The 19,629-nt window shown below is 38.1% G+C and overlaps 1 protein-coding gene across 1 annotated transcript in view; it reads right to left on the bottom strand.

Moving 5' to 3' along the window:
* LOC140730119 (WD repeat-containing protein 64-like) overlaps nt 1-19,629 on the bottom strand; it is a 118,146-nt gene that overhangs the window by 41,443 nt on the left and 57,074 nt on the right. Inside the window, exons 11-14 of the mRNA XM_073050255.1 lie at nt 13,127-13,250; nt 12,113-12,261; nt 7,995-8,140; nt 5,598-5,769 (exon numbers count right to left, since the gene is read on the bottom strand). Of these exons, the coding sequence (XP_072906356.1) occupies nt 5,598-5,769; nt 7,995-8,140; nt 12,113-12,261; nt 13,127-13,250 (591 nt within the window). The remainder of the gene's footprint in view (nt 1-5,597; nt 5,770-7,994; nt 8,141-12,112; nt 12,262-13,126; nt 13,251-19,629) is intronic.

Below are 19,629 nucleotides of genomic sequence, written 5' to 3'. Positions count from 1 at the left end.
TTATGGATCCAGAACTGGCTTGACCACAGAAGGCAAAGAGTGGTTGTAGACGGGTCATATTCTGCATAGAGGCCAGTGACCAGTGGTGTGCCTCAGGAATCTGTTCTGGGACCCCTACTCTTCATGATTTTTAAAAATAATCTGGATGAGGAAGTGGAGGGATGGATTAGTAAGTTTGCTGATGACACAAAGGTTGGAAGTGTTGTGGATAGTGTGGAGGGCTGTCAGAGGTTACAGCAGGACATTGATAGGATGCAAAACTGGGCTGAGAAGTGGTAGAAGGAGTTCAACCCACATAAGTGTGAGGTGGTTCATTTTGGTAGGTCAAATATGATGGTAGAATATAGTATTAATGGTAAGACTCTTGGCAGTGTGGAGGATCAGGTGGATCTTGGGATCTGAGTCCATAGGACACTCAAAGCTGCTGTGCAGGTTGACTCTGTGGTTAAGAAAGCATATGGTGCATTGACCTTCATCAACCATGGGATTGAAATTTGGAGCCGAGAGGTAATGCTGCAGCTATATAGGACCCTGGTCAGACCCCACTTGGAGTACTGTGCTCAGTCCTGGTCGCCTCACTATAGGAAGGATGTGGAAGCCATAGAAAGGATGCAGAAGAGATTTACAAGGATGTTGCCTGGATTGGGGAGCATGCCTTATGAGAATAGGTTGAGTGAACTTGGCCTTTTCTCCTTGGAGTGACAGAGGATGAGAAGTGACCTGATAGAGGTGTACAAGATGATGAGAGGCATTGATTGTGTGGATAGTCAGAAGCTTTTTCCCAGGGCTGTAATGGCTAGCACGAGAGGGCACAGTTTTTAGTTGCTTGAAAGTAGGTATAGAGGAGATGTCAGGGGTAAGTTTTTTTTTACACAGAGAGTGCTGAGTATGTGGAATGGGCTGCCAGTGATGGTGGTGGAGGCGGATATGATATGGTCTTTTAAGAGACTCCTGGACATGTACATGGAGCTCAGAAAAATAGCATGCTATGGGTAACCCTCAGTAATTTCCAAGGTAAGGACACGTTCGGCACAGCTTTGTGGGCTGAATGACCTGTATTGTGCTATAGATTTTCTATGTTCCTATGTAACAGTATGGCCTTTTTAATCCCCATGTTGATATTACGGGTCCTACATGTTTTAACTCAATATTCCTAATCCTCTCCCATCTCTCCAAGGTTTACTATTGTGGCATTTCCCATTGTTGACTTTCATCCTTGCCAGAACTGGTACATTGACTCTTGGGCAAAACCAATGTTCACAAAACACCAGCTGCAAACTAATGAAAGAACTTGACCATGTTCAGAAAATTCTCCAGTATATGAGTTTCAGGGTCACAGTAAAGATTCATACCATGGTTCAAAGGCAAACTAATTTCTATTAAATAACATTAGGGATAATTTGCATTCTTTTGCCACAAGGTAAAAAAACAAGAGGGACCATAATTCTGTACCTGGAACATCTTATGATTCTCAATTCCCACTTAATAAAGCATCATAAAATGTCTCAAAATATTGGTAAACTATTGAATTTTAAAAAACGGTATTTACCTGCTTCACAGTACCAGACTGTCCACTGGTGCTTTGAAATTGCTTCAATGGGAACAAACTACTGCTGTATATTTTATTGAATATGTCTGGAAATGTTCCGAGAATTGTGAAAGAAGATTCATCTGGTCCATCCTTTTGGGAAAAGTAATCCAAAATTTAATACACTTAATTTAAGATTTCTTTAGTGAAATTTCAATCTGCTCCAGCATGAACTGGGTTATAATGTGAACAGATACCATAACATGAACTAAATCCACAGTTTTGCAATTAAAATAGAAACTTCTGTTGGGTTTCATTCAAATTCTTATCACTCAAAAGTAATCTCCTGATGCACCAGAATTAAGGACACTAATTGCAAGTGATTGCTGTGGAAAGGGAACTTGGGGACAATGTGTCATCAAAACAAAGTCATTGTTAAAGGAAGCCATTCAGATTATTATCGACATTAGTCTTGCATGCATTCCTCCTCAGCAAGTTTGCAAGGTTGACATTACATTATTTGTGTTGAAAGTACAATTTGAAGTAATGGTCTAACTTCATTAAGGAGCCTTGACCATGTGAAGTACATCAGAAACTGGACTGTGCACACAAGCAATTACAAACAATAGGAAAGTGTTGGCCAGAAAATCATTTGCAACAAATTCCAAGTTGGTTGGCAGGCATGAAACAATAAATTTCTTCTGTCTGAACATTTTTTTAAAATTGTAAATATTTAAAATGTACAAAACAGAAGCAGAAAACTGTGGAATGGCACTGAATTATCATAGCTTTCACTGTGCCTTAAAATATGGGTTATCAGAATAGATGGGAGAGAGTTGGGTTTGACCCACATGTGATTTCCATGTGAATTTCTAATATTCAGTCTATATGCCTGGAGTGTAGAGCTCTGTTAGAAAAGGAATTTCATGTTGCTTTCTCCCCTATTATTATAAAAATCATGCAATTTCTACAAGCCTCTCAAGAACTGAGGACATGCTAGAGAGTAGTCAGGCATTGAGCAACATCAGAGAAGTTGCATGGGATTCTCATGAGTCTGCGTACAAATATTCATAACCACCACCATCCCTAAAAGCCAATGAAACCCATTGTTACTACCAATGTAATTCATCCTATTCTGGTGTTCAATGGTGTTCCATGAATATGGCAATGTAGTACGTGTTGTGACGCACGGGAGTTAGTCTACCATTTCTAGGGTTCTAGGTACTACATTGCCAAGATATGAATGAAACATCCATGGACAACAACATAATTTTTGACAACTTCTGCCTTTACTCTTAAATCCTAAACAGAACCACAGTTGGATTATCCATATATTGGAAGATATATTATTGTGATGCATTAGTAATCTTTGTTACTACCAACAGGAGCTAATGACAAGGCTGAGATATTCCAATAAGGCAATTAATTAAATAGGTGAAATACTGGCAGATAATTTAGTGGATGTTTCTGGTTACAAGAGATAAAGTTGTAAAGGATAATTTGATGGCATAGTCCTAGTGGAATCTCTCAGGTTTTGGAACATAGGAATTAGTAGAACCAGCAGACAATTTGGCCTTGAGCTGCTGTGTCATTTATCATGATAATAGCTGACCTTTATTTCAGTTTCAATTTCCTGTACTTTTGTTTTATCCACATTTTCAATAATATTCTGAAATCTATTGCTCTCTGTGTTTGAACTCAGTGTCTGACTGAAAAGGTATCAGAGAGTTACTCTCAAAATTCATAAAATTACAAAGGGAAAAAACATTCATTAAAATTCTATTCATTCATCCTGGAATTATAGTATTTGGAATAAGAGTAGGCCATTGTGATCATGAATTGCACCAAGAACATAACTGCATCGGAAAGGGAGCACTGTTAATGACATCAGTTCTATGGTTCTTTATTAAAGTAAGCAAATAAATAGCTATTTATTTATCCCTGCACAGTTTGTTGTCCATTGATCCTGTTTACAGTTACTGTTTTATAGATTTGCTAAGTATGATCGCAGAAAAAGGATCTCAGGGTTCTATGTGGTGATATGTATGTATTTTGATAATAAATTTAGCCTTGAACATTGAGCAAGTATTCAAAGAGAAAGTAACTTGACGGAAAATTCACGTTTTTCCATTCCACTGACAACCTCTTACCCCACTAGTTCATCCTCAAAACTAGTGCAAATCAGTAGACTGAGAAGAACATGAAGCCCCTATTTACTGAATGCCTTTAGAGACACAGCTCATTAGCCCTCGCTAACAGCGTCTTGACTCAATAGTGAGAAAAGCACTTCTCTCAAACTCTGTACGTCTAGAGTCAGTATGATTTGGGTCCCACCAGACTGGGAAGTTGGGATGTCTCGACCACTGGAACCTGACCTGAGTGAATGCTGTGTAAATACTGCCCCAATGTGCCCTCACCTGCACCCCCTCATCTCTATATGTATGGACGGGCCATGGCCCCACCTCACCAATCACAGCAGGCAGATCCACTCCCATTCAGTCCTGGACTAACACAACATCCTTACCAGCTAATCGATCAAAGTCCCATTCAATGAGGGTAACATTCCCTAATACAGTACTGTAATGGTACTTAAAACCCTAATAAATAATTTGTCTTGGCTGTGGATATCCATCCTGCTCAGACCACAAACATTAATTGTGGATAATCTCTTTGCATCACAACAAAGCTTAATCTCTGCAGCATCCATAATCAAGTATGCTAAGCACTTTCCCAGACACTAGTTTAAACACAAGCTTGAACACACAAATCACTTAATCAATTCTTACAGCAAATCAACGGTACTCTGTTAAGAGAATCAAATCCCTCACAATGAAACCCCTTTTTACTGGGCATCTCTAGAGACGCAGTTTGTTAACTTTCTCAAACTCTGTACATCTAGGGAGGATGTGACTTGGGTTCCACCAGACTGGGGAGTTGGGATGTTCTGACCACCTGAAGCCCAGTCTGCGAGAATACCATGTAAATAGTGCCTCCATACAATTAGCTGTCAGCAAGAAGTAACAGATCACACACTGCATACAATTATAAAGAGAGTATATTTATTAATTCCAGCTTTATCGAACAGTTAGTAGGAAGAAGAAAATAAAACAAATAAAAGGGGCCCATTACAGTTAACACTGTCCAAATGTGCACAAAAGTTCATCTTGAAGTTGTCTTTAACTCATGTACTGGACTCACAGTCTGAACGAAAGCACATACCTCCTTCGGAATGTCACTCAAAATCCATCTTGAACAAAGGGGCTCCCCCCTGGGAATATTGGTCCTTCCTCCTTGAAGCCATTCATCTGCACAAAGCACCTTGTGCAACTGGGACGGCCTCCTCGGGCATCTTCCCTCCCATCTTCTCCCAGCTCCCACCAAAAAAATCTCGACCCACACCAGTGTCTGTCAAAAAAGCCTCTCTGCCCAGCATTCTCTGGCACTTTCTCACAATTCCACCATCCTGATTGGCTGACTCAACATTCCTAAGTTGAACAACATAGCCCCTTACCTTTAGTTCAAACCCAAACATGCTAAAAGCAGAACAGACTGCTCTTACAGAACTGCTAAAATGAAATACTTTCAGCATAGCAGTAAAAATTATAACCAGGGTGTTAAAATCATAACCAGAATACAAAAGTGGTAAGGGGGATGGGAAGGAGGATAGCTAGATGTTGATTGGTGAAGCCAGGTGGGTGGGAAACATAAAGGGCTGGAGAGGAAGAAATCTGATAGGAAAGGAAATAGGACCACAGGTGAAAGAAAAGGAGGAGACGGCCAAGGGGAAAGGTGATTGGCAGGTGAGAAGAGTTAAGAGGCCAGAGCAGAGTGGGGAATAGAAGAAGAGAGGAGGGGGAGGGATTTTTTTTTAAACTGAAAGGAAAAATTGATATTTATGCCATTAGGTTGGAGGCTACCCAGACAGAATAAAAGGTATTGCTCCTCTATCCTGAGGGTGGCCTCATCTTGGCAAAAGAGAAGGCCACGGACCAACATGTTGGTATGGGAATCAGAATTAAAATGCTTGGACATTGGGAAGTGTTCTCCATTATCACCCTCTGCCTCATACCATCAAGCCTATTCTGTATCCAGCAGCAAAAATTCTCCATGAATATCCTGTGCATAAGTGGCTGCTAGCAAGTGTCCCATCTTCCAGCTTGCCCGCCTTTAGTAGCTTGAGTGCCCTTTCCTCCCATTCAGCACTGTGCCCAGAACTAGCAGCAGTCATATCCTGTAAATCTCTGTAGTTTAGGAAAAACCCAAGAGAGCTCTCAGAGCTTGGAGAATCAGAGCAACAATCAGCTGAAACTGACCTGAAAGTACATGCTTGGGCACTTCTCGATATTGATGAAAATTCAGTTGCATAAATTCAGAGAGTACTTGTGCTGGAGTGCTGAGCTCCAGAGAGTAAAGCTAGTGCTCGTCAGTGTTGGGTGTAGATCTAATTCACAACCCCCATCTTTATCTACCTCAGCAATTGGTACCCGCTGAAATTTGATATGGTGGATGACATTCTCGAACCCATATATCAACGTTAGCAGCCAAAATATTACAGGCTAAATGTTCAGCATTTACAGTCTGAAGCCCCCCAGGAGTTGTTGTTGAATCTCTTGATATCATCCTTTCTGGGTCAGCATTATATGAAAATCACATAATATTTCTTGCCAATTATTTTAAACCTATGACTTCTGGTTACCTACCTTCTAGTCTATGTAAATAGTTTGCCAAACTTTCCATCATAGCCCTAATCATTTTGAACAGGTCCATGACATTTTATCTTCTACATCTTGTCCTGAGAATGACTCTAGCCTCTGTATCTCACCAAGATGCAAGAAGGTAGAAAGTTATGCATAAAATCTTCCTGCTATTCAGGCATGTCTTGGTACCTTCATATCATACGAGAAAACTGAACGATTAAGTAGTAAATCTTAGAAACCTGAATAATTTTGATGGTGTTATTCCAGCCCATAGCAAGGATTAACTGTGGTTCAGTGGGGTTCAAAAAGAACAGTTGTGAGACCTGTTTATCTTCTTCATTGCTTTCGGTAACTGGAGGTAAGCTTCTAACTTTCTCTCCTGTATATAACTCCCAACTTATTAATGAGCCTGCATTTAAAGAGAATGACAAATGCATTAGATGAACTGAAAAACACACAGTCCTTATCACTGATAAAAGGCACTTAGTTTTGTTGGTCCTACATAAATCCTACTACATAAGATGCTTCTCCACAATCATCATTTCCCAAGTTTAGTTGTTTTCAAGAACAATGTAACTCCATTATTGAAGGAAAATGACACAAAACATTTCCAGAGAGTTTTGAACAGAGAGATCCCTTTCAAGGAGGGAGCGTCAAACATGAGCTTTCCAAACTTGAAATTGATAATGATAACTCTAACAGAAAATGAATAAGCTCGGGCATTTAGCCAGGTACAGATATCAATTATAACTGATGTTTCAATGACAAATTCTGCAACCTTCTTCAGGGATGATTCCTGAGCACACCTAGTCCAGTGGTATTTATAACCCCATCATCTGTCCCTCCTGATTGGTTAGTGCTCATTCTCCCACTTTGTTTACAATCAAACTCCAGTTCTTACTTAGACTGAGACCTCTGCCTTTGTTAACATTCTGTTCCTCTATTTTATTTCAATGCCCTCTTTTACCAGGCAGTCCCAAAAGCCATTGGTACAGCACAGTAGTTTTGTGGCGCCAAAATCAGTATTGTGGCCATTGCGAATGCAGTGATCTCCCTGGGGAAATAAGACGATTACGCATGACATTCCTGTAGAATGGCTACAAGGCGAAGGAAATCAAGGAAATCACCCTTAAAAAGACTGACGGAAAATCAAGGAAACCTAACAACAAGGAGGAGCCTGTCGCTAACATCCGCCTTCCCTAAATTTCCACGGTTTCTGGAAGGATTGCCAGGAACCCGAAGAAATAGCGGATTAAGACATCATAGGGTGGGTTCACTCAGGAACAAGGACTAAACTGTGACCTGTGTGATTCCCCATTGGATGGAAATCAGATCGACACTGATGTGAACACTCAAGCATAAGGCTGTCATGGGCATCTGTGCAGCCCGAAATGGGCAATGTGAGCTGCGGTTTCATATTTTCCCATTTTTTCATGATGGACTACACAAGAAATACCATAGAAGAATGTAGTGCTATGAGCTTCAAATTCTATTAATTAAGGCATGAAGGTTTGAGTTCCATTTAACATCATTCTGAGCAAAAGTATGCATTATGCCAATAACAACACTAGGCATGTGCCAGAAGCCAAAAACTTGTCATGTACTGTATACTAATGAGGATTGAAAGCCTAAGTTCCCAGCACAAGTTTGTGATTTCACCTGAAAATCACACAATGTATTTCAGGTGAAATCTATTTTTGAACGTGTGCTGCATTAAAAGAAGCACCACTTGATCCATTTTCCAGGCGTCCGCGTGCGTTCACACTCACAAATGATCTAAGAGTGATTCACCGTCAATTGCCCCTGTGATCAGATGGATTCCTTGTTCATCCACCGCTGCTGCTGTCACCTCTATCGCGCGTCCGTGAGGATGTGCAATTTGATAGAACAGTTTCCCGCTTAGCAGTTTCCAGACCTGCAGAAAATCCAAATGTACATTCTTGTTGTTACTGAAAGCTTGAGCAAATGCCTTTTGCAAAAAAGCACAACAAAGTATCATTGGTGATATTTGCAGGCTGGATTTCAATATATTTTTTTATTATATCTTTTTATTAATTTTAAGCAAACATGAGAGAAACATAGATACAGAGAGTTTGAGAATACATAATTAATAGGTTAAAGTATAAATACAAATAGATGATAATCCATATATAATAACCTCCCAAACTCATAGTAATTACAAAAAAAGGAGTAAATAAGAAAAAAAAAACCTCCAAAAATAAACCTAATCAACATGGGCCATTGCATTATGTCAAATATACACAGCAGCATCAATAACTCCGTACCTCCATCCAAATAATTAAGGATAATAAAAGTAAGGTTTAGGAAAAGTCAATTTAGCTCATATGAAAATGTTGAATACATGGTCTCCAAGTTTCTTCAAATTTAATTGAAGGGTCAAAAACAACACTTCTAATTTTTTCTAAACTCAAACAAGAAATAGTTTGAGAAAACCACTGAAATATGGTTGGAGGATTAATTTCTTTCCAATTCAATAGGATAGATCTTCTAGCCATTAATGTAACAAATGCAATCATCCGCCGAGCTGAGGGGGATAAACAACTATTATCCACCATTGGTAAACCGAAAATTGCAGTAATAGGATGCGGTTGCAATTTAATATTCAGAACTTTTGAAATAATACCGAAAATATCTTTCAAATAATTTTGCAAGCAGGGGCAAGACCAAAACATGTGGGTCAATGAAGCAACTTCAGAATGACATCTGTCACAGGTTGGATTAACATAAGAATAAAATCGAGCAAGTTTATCCTTAGACATGTGAGCCCTATGCACAACCTTAAATTGTATTAAGGCATGTTTAGCACAAATAGAAGAATTGACTAATTGTAAAATTTTCTCCCACTGCTCAGTGGGTATAAGACAATGAAGTTCTTTTTCCCATTCCTTCGTAATTTTTCCTAATACTTCTGGCTGTATTTTCATGATCATATTATAAATGGTGGCTACTAAACCCTTCTGGCAAGGATTCAGAGCTGAATTTTTTTCCATAATGTCCATTGGACATAATTTCAGAAAAAACTGTAACATGCTATTCAAGAAATTTCTAACTTGCAAGTATCTAAAAAAAAAGTTTTAGGCAAATTATATTTATTAGATAGCTGTTCAAAGGACATAAAACTATTGTCTAAAAAAAGATCATGAAAGCATGTTATACCTTTTGTTTTCCATAATACAAAGGCTTGATCCATAAAACAGGGCAGAAAAAAAAAGTTTGATATAATAGGGCTTGATAAGATAAACTTACTCAAGCCAAAGAATTTACAAAATTGAAACCATAGTCGTAATGTATGTTTAACTATAGGATTGGTTATTTGTTCATTCAATTTAAATAATCAAAAGGAAGCAAAGATCCTAAAATAGAAAACAATGAGAAGTCTTGTACAGATTTACATTCCAAATATACCCATTGTGGGCAAGATACCATAATCGATTCTTGTGTCCAAAATATTAAATATCGAATATTGACTGCCCAATAGTAAAATCTCAGGTTTGGCAAAGCCAAACCACCCTCCTTCTTAGGCTTCTGTAAATATTTTTACTTAATCTAGGATTTTTATTCTGCCACACATACGAGGATATTTTGGAGTCAATAATATCAAAAAAAGATTTAGGAATAAAAATTGGTAATGCTTGGAATAAATATAAAAATTTGGGTAATACTATCATCTTAATAGCATTAATTCTACCAACCAATGACAAAGATAATGGGGACGGATTTCAATATTTAAGAGAAATTTGGATGGGTATAATACAGGTGACTTGGGTTCAATTCCCGCTGCTGCCTGTTAGGAGCTTGTACGTTCTCTCTGTGATCACATGGGTTTCCTCCCGCAGTCCAAAGGCCCTCTGGTTAGTAGGTTAATTGGTCATTGTACATTGTCCCATGATTAGGCTCAGATTAAATTTCAGTATGCTGGGTAGCATGGTTAAAATGGCAGGAAAGGCCTATTCCACGCTGTGCCTCAATCAACAGATAGTTTGGCATGGGCTAGATGGGCCAAAGGGCCTGTCTTCTGTGCTGTAATGTCTATGATTCCATGATTTTGAAGCAATAAAATCCATTGCAACAAACACTGCAGTTGTCAGATTCAAATGTATACATTTCACTTTGTTATCCTATATTGAAATGAAGAATATAGATGGGAATAAAACTGTCTATCAGGCATTTGCTGTTCTCTCATCCTAGTATTTTTGTTCATGTATTCTCTGTTCAAACATAATTACATTGAAAGACAAGTGGAAATGCTCCTTTGTTGTTCTAGGACTGGTGACACTGAAAATGTGCATCTTTCTGTCACACCCACATACATGATAAAAAAACACACATGGTTAAATAAAATCTACTTGGAGAGTAGCCACTCCCTTTTATTCCAACTGAATATCTGAATGCCTTCTAGACATGCTGCAACAGAAGATGGGATCTCTCCTATTACACAAAAGTTAAGTGCTGAGGAGTAGATGAGCCCCAGCCATTAGTAAGAATTGATTTGGTCCATATCAAGCTCTCCAACTCCTCACTCACAGGTCAAGTCAGATAATCTCTTAAGCATCTCTGTGTGCAGTCTCATCAGCTGTTGATTGCAAGCTGTCCAGTACCATCTTTACCCTTGTACCTGCAAGTAGAAATTTGTGTGCAGCTCCCGCTGCAGAGAGCTGACCTATAAGCTACCCTTTCCTCCAGATATCACTGTAGCTTCTGTCTGCGTAGTCACCCATGATGTTTGACTAAGCCTCTAAACTCTCCATTATTGTCTATGAAGTGTCTGGGTCTGAACTCATTGTGCAACCTTCAGATAATTGACTCTTTCTGAACAGAAAACTCTAGGGTTACGATGTATTAATGATGTATATGAAATGAGGAAGCCATATGTATATGGTCAAAGTGAAGGAAAAGAAATTGATGAGATGCATATATTTAAACCATGTGAAGATCATATCCCGACAAAATGGTGGAGAGACAAATAAGTAGAATGCTGAAAAGAGAATCCTATATGAGACTAACTTCATCTTCAATGATCACTACTCTGCTACAACTCATGGATTTTGTGGTCACCTTAACCATAGTAGCCAGCACATGCTACTCAAAGCAACAGAGCCAGTGACTACTTTGAGAACCACTTTCCATCTGCCATTACACTGCAACTGAATGCACCCTTCTCCTGTAAAAGAGGGGGGAAATCAAGGTAATCTGTCTGATTTTGCTTACCATGGTTGAAACATAACTGATACAAGTTTGTATATTGAATTTCTGAGTGTTAAAATGTAACTTATTATTTGATCAAATTTGTTGTTGGCTCCACTAAACATTTTTGATACCAGGGAATTTACGTTGGCCATATATTTTTCTAGTTACCTTCTAATACAGGTACAAATTCCTTTTGGCTCTTTGTGTCTTCCAGGGCTTTTTGGAATGTTTTCACTCAGCATGACCTTGTGCTGCACTTGGCTGTGGAAGCCCATGTCAGTGAAAGGGACTGTTAACTTTCACTACTCTTCTTTCAGGCTACATAATGAATTCCAGCACTGGTAGGATTTAATGCTCATCTCGCTTTCAAAAGGTGTAAACATGAAATGAACTTGTGCAAAAAGATTTCACCTGATACTCCTGCAGTTCTGCCTAGATAACATCCACAAATAATGAAAATACCATTTTTAAGCCCCTCTGAAGTGCATGTGCCCTTATGTATGTATACACAAGTAATGCAAGAAACCTGAACAGGTCCCAGTGCCGGCCCATTTTTGCATGCTTTTTTTTTACTTACGTTTAGAGAAATTGTTCTCACTTTATGTATGCTTTCCTTCATGATGAAACCCAGTATCAAATTTTTAATTAACCATTTGCTATTTCTCAGATAAGCACTTACCTTAATTACAGATTTACTACAAATGGAGACAACCCTGCCACTAATTTTGCTGAAGACAAGAACATTGATGGATCGTTCATGGGAACGGGGTATCTCCAGATTGTCCTGCACAGCTGATGTAAGGGGCACAAGTTCGATTGAAGTGGATCCTGCACAAGTAAATGTACACAATGAATATGAATTTCCCTCAACCTGTAAAGCTAACAGTGGGATTTTTTACCTTTATAAAAACCTCTTCTAATTTGCAGATGTTAGGTAATTCTTAATGAAATGAGATCTCACAGAAGTGCAGAGTTGTCCATTGTGTGTGAAAGCACACACAAGTTAATAATTCTGTCCAAACACTTTATTTATAGAGTGCAATACTGGTTGGCCTGAAACTATGATGAGACTAAGACAAGGTCACCAGTGAAGGGATAAGTAAAAAAAAAACGCAAAGAAAAGTAGTAATCGGGATAATAGGATTTTGCATTGAGCCTCCGGACAAAAGAAAACAAGCAATTAAAAAGAGCATTATGTAAGATGTTGAATCAGAACAGGTGGAGAAAAAGAAAAATGATCTTCAAAGTACTCAAAGAAAAGGCTGGCAAAATAAAACAATTTAAAGCTAATTATTAAGGTCATGAAATCCAAAACAGTTAAATGCTTTACAAACCCAAAACATTAGATTTGTTTCTTTTTCCACCAAAGCAGCCTGACTTTAGTTTTTGTAACATGTTCTGTTTTTACTTTAGACTATCATCATGTACAGTATTCTTGATTTTCTTTCTTGTAACAGACAATAATAAACCAATTGGTTATTCCTAACAGCCCAATAGCTTCATAGCCACCATCACATCAAATTTTGTGCTCAATTACAATTTATTTAATTTAGTGAATCAAAATTCCCTTCTGAAATGGTTTTCCTGGACCATTAATCCAGATTCAGCACTATTACTATGGTAAAAAACTTATTTTCTATTTCACCTCGACCTGAGAATCTATAATTGAATTTTTCATAGCTTACTAACCTACCAGCAATTAATCTCTTATTTTTATTGTCAAACACCATTGTGTTGAAGTGCCGATCTACTTGATGTTCACCCAAGATGAAGACCTGCAGGATAGCAATTGTCTGAACATCCCAGACTCTGAACATCTTCCAAAAGAAATTTAGAAGTTAAAATTTAAGAGAACGTTAATAACATTTCCATTAACTTCACAGTTAATTTTAAACATACAAATACAAACTTAATTAAACAACACCAGGAAAAGCAACTCTAATCTATGAAATCTAATTTTAAGAAATTATTAGAACAGTAAAAGCCATTTTGAGCAAGAGGTAATATCAGCATAACACCACTGTGAGTCAGTAATTCTGTTCCTGCTGAGTTTAAACCCTACAAGCATTACTTGCATGTTTTTTTTTTTAAACCAGGTCTTCAGCTTCTTTATCTAAAAGTAAATGCAAAACAAGATTTTTGTCAAAAATAAGGGAAGTATGCTGAAATTCAAACTATTCTAGTATTTATACTGTGAATGGAACAAGGAAATATAATGGAACAGAGGAACCAAGAAGTACAACTCCATAGTCATTTTAAGGGGCTTCAAGGGTAGACAGTGTGATGGAAAAATACATTAGCATGCATCCTCAGTCAGGGCAGTAAATACGGGAGTTGCGACATTATATTGCAATTGCATAGGTTGTTGGCAAGGCTGCACTTGGAGTATTATCTTCAGTTTTGTTATAGGAAGGATGTGCTAAACTGGAGCAAGTGCAGAACAGATTTGAGGATGCTGTCTGGACTAGAGAGCCTGAGATATAGAGAGAGGATGGCCAGGCCAGATCTTTATTCCTTGGAATGTAGGAGAATGAGGGCTGACCATATAGAAATGTTTAACATTAGAGGAATAGACAAGGTATTTAATATTACAGTAATATTTGTGTAATATTGTTAATACAATGCTTGATTAAAGATTCTTTTTACATAATGCATTGTGGGTTAAAAATAAAAATACGTAAATGGCAAACGTCATTACGCCACCATGTCACAGGTACACTCCTTGCTTAAAGTAAAAACTAAGTTAGACATTTATTCCTGGTTCCTTTGTTTTCCTTTCAATTAGATTTTTATGTTTTGAAGTTACAAACTCTAACAGATGGGTAACATTCTTTTCCTCAGGTTAGGAGAGATCAAGACTAGGGAGCATAGATCAAGGATGAGAAAAGGATCTGAAAAGACCCTGAGGATCAACTTCTTCACTCAGAGGGTGCTGAGTAGATGGAAAAAAGCTGCCAGGGGACGTGGCTTTTTCTGCTACAGTAGTATCGTTTAAAAAGCACTTGGACATGTTAATGGAGGGAGGGGGCTTATTGATTATTGGTCTTGCTGAGTGGGCACCATAGTTAGCATGAACTCGTTGGGCTGAATTGCCTGTATCTGTGCTGTATTGCTCTATGAAACTATTGAAAATACCGATCTTTCACCTCTCTGTCAATGCTGTGGATAAATTAGAAGAGAGGAAAGTTCTGGAGATGAAAAAATTCTATCTCCATGAGAAGATAGTGCCAGCAAACAACGTGACCAAAGGTGAAATTCTTCAGACGGTTCACGAAACTACTTCCTTTTCATTCTTTACTTCCTTTACATATTCTTTCAAATATGATTCTGCTACTTTTGGAGCCGGGGATCTACAGTTTAATTGTGTGTTTTCAGGCCAATTAAGTGATTTGGTGCTTTGCTGTCTCCAAGGGTTTTAGGTGAGGTTTCAAGTGAAGTGTGTGACCTGAAGACCAAGAAGGCTGGAGAAAGGGTGCAAGCCGGTGATGTACTCCATTTCTCGATGACTTTGATGATTAAATCAATGGGGTCATGAATGGAAGCTGAGTGGGTGAACAGCACCATTTGCCTGAAGTGAAAGGTCTCTTTCTGCCTTTTACTTGTTACGGCCGGAGTCTTGGATCTTGGGCAAAGTTTAATGGATGCGGCTTGTGGATTAGACACTGTAGTTCACATTATGATGTGTTTCTGGTTTCTAGTTCCTCCTTTTTTGTAGCTATTTTGATCAGGGCAAAGTGGTTTTGCAGCCTGCAGACAATGAACGACACAGTCAATTGAACTGAGCTGAGCTGAAACTGAACATTTCTGGACTGTTTTGATGACTTTGTGGTTTGATGTTTTATATTCTGTGTTGTTTTCACTCATTTTCTTTTTGCCATTTGTGCACTGTTCTTTTTTGTAGCGCATTGTGAGTTTGATGTTTTTCTTTGAATGGATTCCATGTTTTTCATTGGTTTCTGGCTATCTGTGGGAAGATGAATCTCAGGGTTGTGTACTGCATACATACTTTAACAATAGCTCTCCTTTGGATCAAGTATTTAGGTTCCCTACTTGAAGCTCCAACTTAACATGAAACTTTCAACTTTCAATCACAATATTTTCCCATTTTGTCACTGTGCCCCTGAAAGAAACATTTTACAAAGAAACATATAAGAAGTATCCCACAAATCATACTGATCTTACTGGATATAAAGTGGACCAGGCTGGAAACTCCAGCCAATATGATGTAATCAGAATCCATATAATATCTTTTATAGGAACAAGTGTTGCTATGAAAATTACTTGATTATCTGCAGTGGAGCAGGTAATTGATTTGCCTACATTTCACAACTCTGAGTTTGCACTTCATGTCCTGCCAACATGCCTTTTCTCTGCTTCCCATCATCCAGCTTTGTACAGAAAGCAAGGCAAGAATTCAGTCCTGAAGAAGGGTCTTGTCCAAAACGTCAACCATTTACTCATTTCCATGGATGCCTCCAGCATTTTGTGCATGTTGCAAATATTCTCCAGTTGATTAGCTCTCAAAAATTGATCGTCCATACTGATTGTCACTAAGAGGAAAGATTTTATGATTATAACATTGCTTGCAGGAAGAGTTCTCCCCTCCCTCAAGAAGTTCTGTCATTTGCTTTGTACTAGATATGTGGAGGTTGTTGTTGCTGTACAATTCATAAGCATTGAAATGTGCTTCTTACTAGCAGTCAGTGAGAAAGCAGAATGACTTTATTCTGGAGTCTGCAGGCTGAAGAAGTTTGAGTAATTATTGGAATTACAGAACAAAATTTCATGCATTTTTCTGTATATTATCTGGGCAGAAATAATTATCCCTCTGTGTCAGGAATGTACTTCCCTAAGAAACCATCACCACGAGATTTGCTCATTCATGTTGACCTGCAAATCATTTCAGCAGCAGCCAGTAAGACCTTACTACACAAGCACCGGAGATAATTGGCTAAGCACCAATCTATAGTACACAGATGCCATTCATACTCAAACTTTCCAATGCGTTATTCTCCATGTAAAACACAAAGTAGTCCTGGATTTTAACAGTCTATTTAAATGCTCATTGTGCAGATGGATGTGTTTGGTGTTAATCCAGCACTCCCCTCTTCAATGCCATACTTGTCTTGAGGAAGAATTAGTTCCACATATATACATATCATGTGTGTGCCATTGATCAATATCCAATAGCATTAAATCATGTGAAATAAAAGTTGAAGATTCCAAGTCAAGATCATTGTCAAATATTCTGCTACATTAATGCAGAACTTAATGGTGTCTGCTACCCTGAATTTCACATCACCCAGCAAGTGATAGACTGTGAAGTTTGAGTTGCCACAAGCTGAAGGATGATCTTGCGTTCAGTATCATGACCTCAGCAGCACACCCTCATCTACTCATGACATTCATGAAATTGCTTCCGTTAAACATATTCAAGAACTTCCATTAAATATGTCATAGAAAATTTGCCTTGTGAATTAACCATCCAAATGACATTTGAACAATTTATATTCTGGCTCCTGCAAAGCAACTTAACATCTCTAGCCAGGATTGGAACAAATCAAACAGTGAGATTAAGAGCAGCACACAAAATGCTGGTGTAGCTCCGGATTTACAGCACCTGCAAAATCTCTAGCATTTACAGTGAGATTAAAACATTTTTTTTACTCTTCTGCTCTAACATTTTTAATTTCTTTCTCTCAGTTCAATTGTTTACTCTCGTTATTTCTCTTGCTGCACCATTTCTCTTCTTTACCGTTCTCTGTTGCTTTCTTCATTCTTAGTTTTATCTCATTCAACAAATTACTTTTTGCCTTTACTTTATATTCAGTTCTCATGCTCAGCAATTTACAGGAGAAAAGTGTTTTCAATCGAAAGAATGAGGAATTGATTCTCAATAAAAGGGGCATAAGTTCCATAAAGTTCTAGGCATTATTTTTATTTTACAATCTCCAATTCCAATTGTTTTCAGAGTTTGCTCAGAGAAAAAAAAAAGTATTTTGTGGGTTGATTTGAGGGTATTGGCCTTTATCAGGAATTAGCAGACAGTCATTAAAACCCATTTTGAAAATCTAAAAGATGTATTTATATAACCATATAACAATTACAGCACGGAAACAGGCCATCTTGGCCTTTCTAGTCCATGCAGAACGCTTACTCTCACCTAATCCCACTGACCCGCACTCAGCCCATAACCCTCCATTCCTTTCCTGCCCATATACCTATCCAATTTTGCTTTAAATGGCAATACCGAACCTGCCTCTACCACTTCTACTGGAAGCTCATTCCACACAGTTACCACTCTCCGAGTAAAGAAATTCCCCCTCGTGTTGCCCTTAAACTTTTGTCCCCTAAGTCTCAACTCATGTCCTCTTGTTTGAATCTCCCCTACTCTCAATGGAAAAAGCCTATCCACGTCAACTCTATCTATCCCCCTCATAATTTTAAATACCTCTATCAAGTTCCCCCTCAACCTTCTATGCTCCAAAGAATAAAGACTTAACTTGTTCAATCTTTCCCTGTAACTTAGGTGCTGAAACCCAGGTAACATTCTAGTAAATTCCAGGTAATATTCTAGTAAATTAAGATTTCTTTCTAACCAATACTTAGCTTACTGTTATAGCACATTATATAGTTATTACAAGCTTCTTCCCCAAAATCAGTACAGAACTTGAACACAACACTAGAGAGTTTGTATTATTTATATTACTATTGAGTACTATAATATATATTCAAACTAATGAGTAATACCACAGAAAATATATATATATATACTGTATGCAGTACAGTCAACACTGTGAAGAGAAAAGATTCTAATTTCTTAGGTTCTTGTTATAATAAAACAGATAATTAGACATTCTTGTACAGTAAAGTGAATATTGGAAGAAACAGCTTTCATTTATCTCCTCTCTTTCCTAGTATGACATTCCAAATCACCTCATAGTTTGAAATATACTGTACTTGATATTTAATGTAGGAAAACAAGCAATCAAGTTAGTACCTTAGTCAACGCAAAGTTCAAAGTAAATTTATTATCAAAGTACATATATATCACCATATATACAATCCTGAGATTCATTTTCTTGTGGGAATTCACAGTAAATACAAAGAATCTCAATAGAATCAATAAAAAGCAGCACCTAACAAGACAAACACCAAGGTGCAAAAGGCAACAAACTGCAAATACAAAACATGAAAATAATAATAACAATCATAATAATAAATAAAAAAAACAATACATATTTAGAACATGAGAGGAACAGTCCTTGAAAGTGAGTCCAGAGGCGTTAGGAACAATTCAGAGATAGGATAAGTGAAGTCATCCCCTCTGGTTCAAGAGCCCAATGGTTGATGGATAACTGTTCCTGAACCTTGTGATGTAGGTCTTCAGGCTCCTGTACCTCCTTCCCTATGGCAGCAGCAAGAAAGAAGCATTGCCTAGATGGTGCGGGTCTTTGATATTGGATGCTGATTTCCTGTGAAAGCGCTCCATGTAGATGTGCTCAATGGTGGGAAAGGATTGATCCCTGGGAGAATAGGCAGTATTCATTACTTTCTGTATGCTTTTCCATTCAAGAGCACAGGTCATGATGCAAAGTTCAAAGTTCAGAGTAAATTTACCATCAAAGTGGATATATGTCAGCATATACATACAACCCTGAGATTCATTTTATTGCCTGCCAGTCAATACAGTCTCCACCACACATCTATAGAAGTTTGTCCAAGTTTTCAATAACATGCCAAAACTTGACAAACTTATAAGAGAGTAGGGATGCTGCCGTGCTTTCTTTGTATTAACACTTATTTGCAGGACCCAGGAAAGATCCTCTGAAATAATAACATTGAGGAATCTGCCACTGATTCCCTCTACTTTTCTCCCTCTGTAATCAATAATCAGCTCTTGGGTCTTGCTGACATTGAGTGAGAGGTTTTGCTGTGGCACCACTCTGTCAGATTTTCAATCTCCCTCCTATATGCTGATTCAGCACCACCTTTGACTGGGCCAACAACAGTGGAGTCATCAGCAAACTTAAATACGGCATTGGAGCTGTGTTTAGCCTCACAGTCATAAGTATAAAGTGAGCAGAGCAGGGGGCTAAGCACAGAGAATCGAGGTGCTTCTGTGCTGATGATGTTTGTGGAGGAGAAGTTGTTTCGAATCCAAACTGGCTGGGGTCTGCAAGTAAGGAACTCAAG

The sequence above is a fragment of the Hemitrygon akajei genome, chromosome 7 (assembly GCF_048418815.1).
Source record: "Hemitrygon akajei chromosome 7, sHemAka1.3, whole genome shotgun sequence".
Taxonomy (NCBI): domain Eukaryota; kingdom Metazoa; phylum Chordata; class Chondrichthyes; order Myliobatiformes; family Dasyatidae; genus Hemitrygon; species Hemitrygon akajei.
Note: the sequence above shows the minus strand (reverse complement) of the source record. Positions and strands in the feature narration are given on the sequence as shown.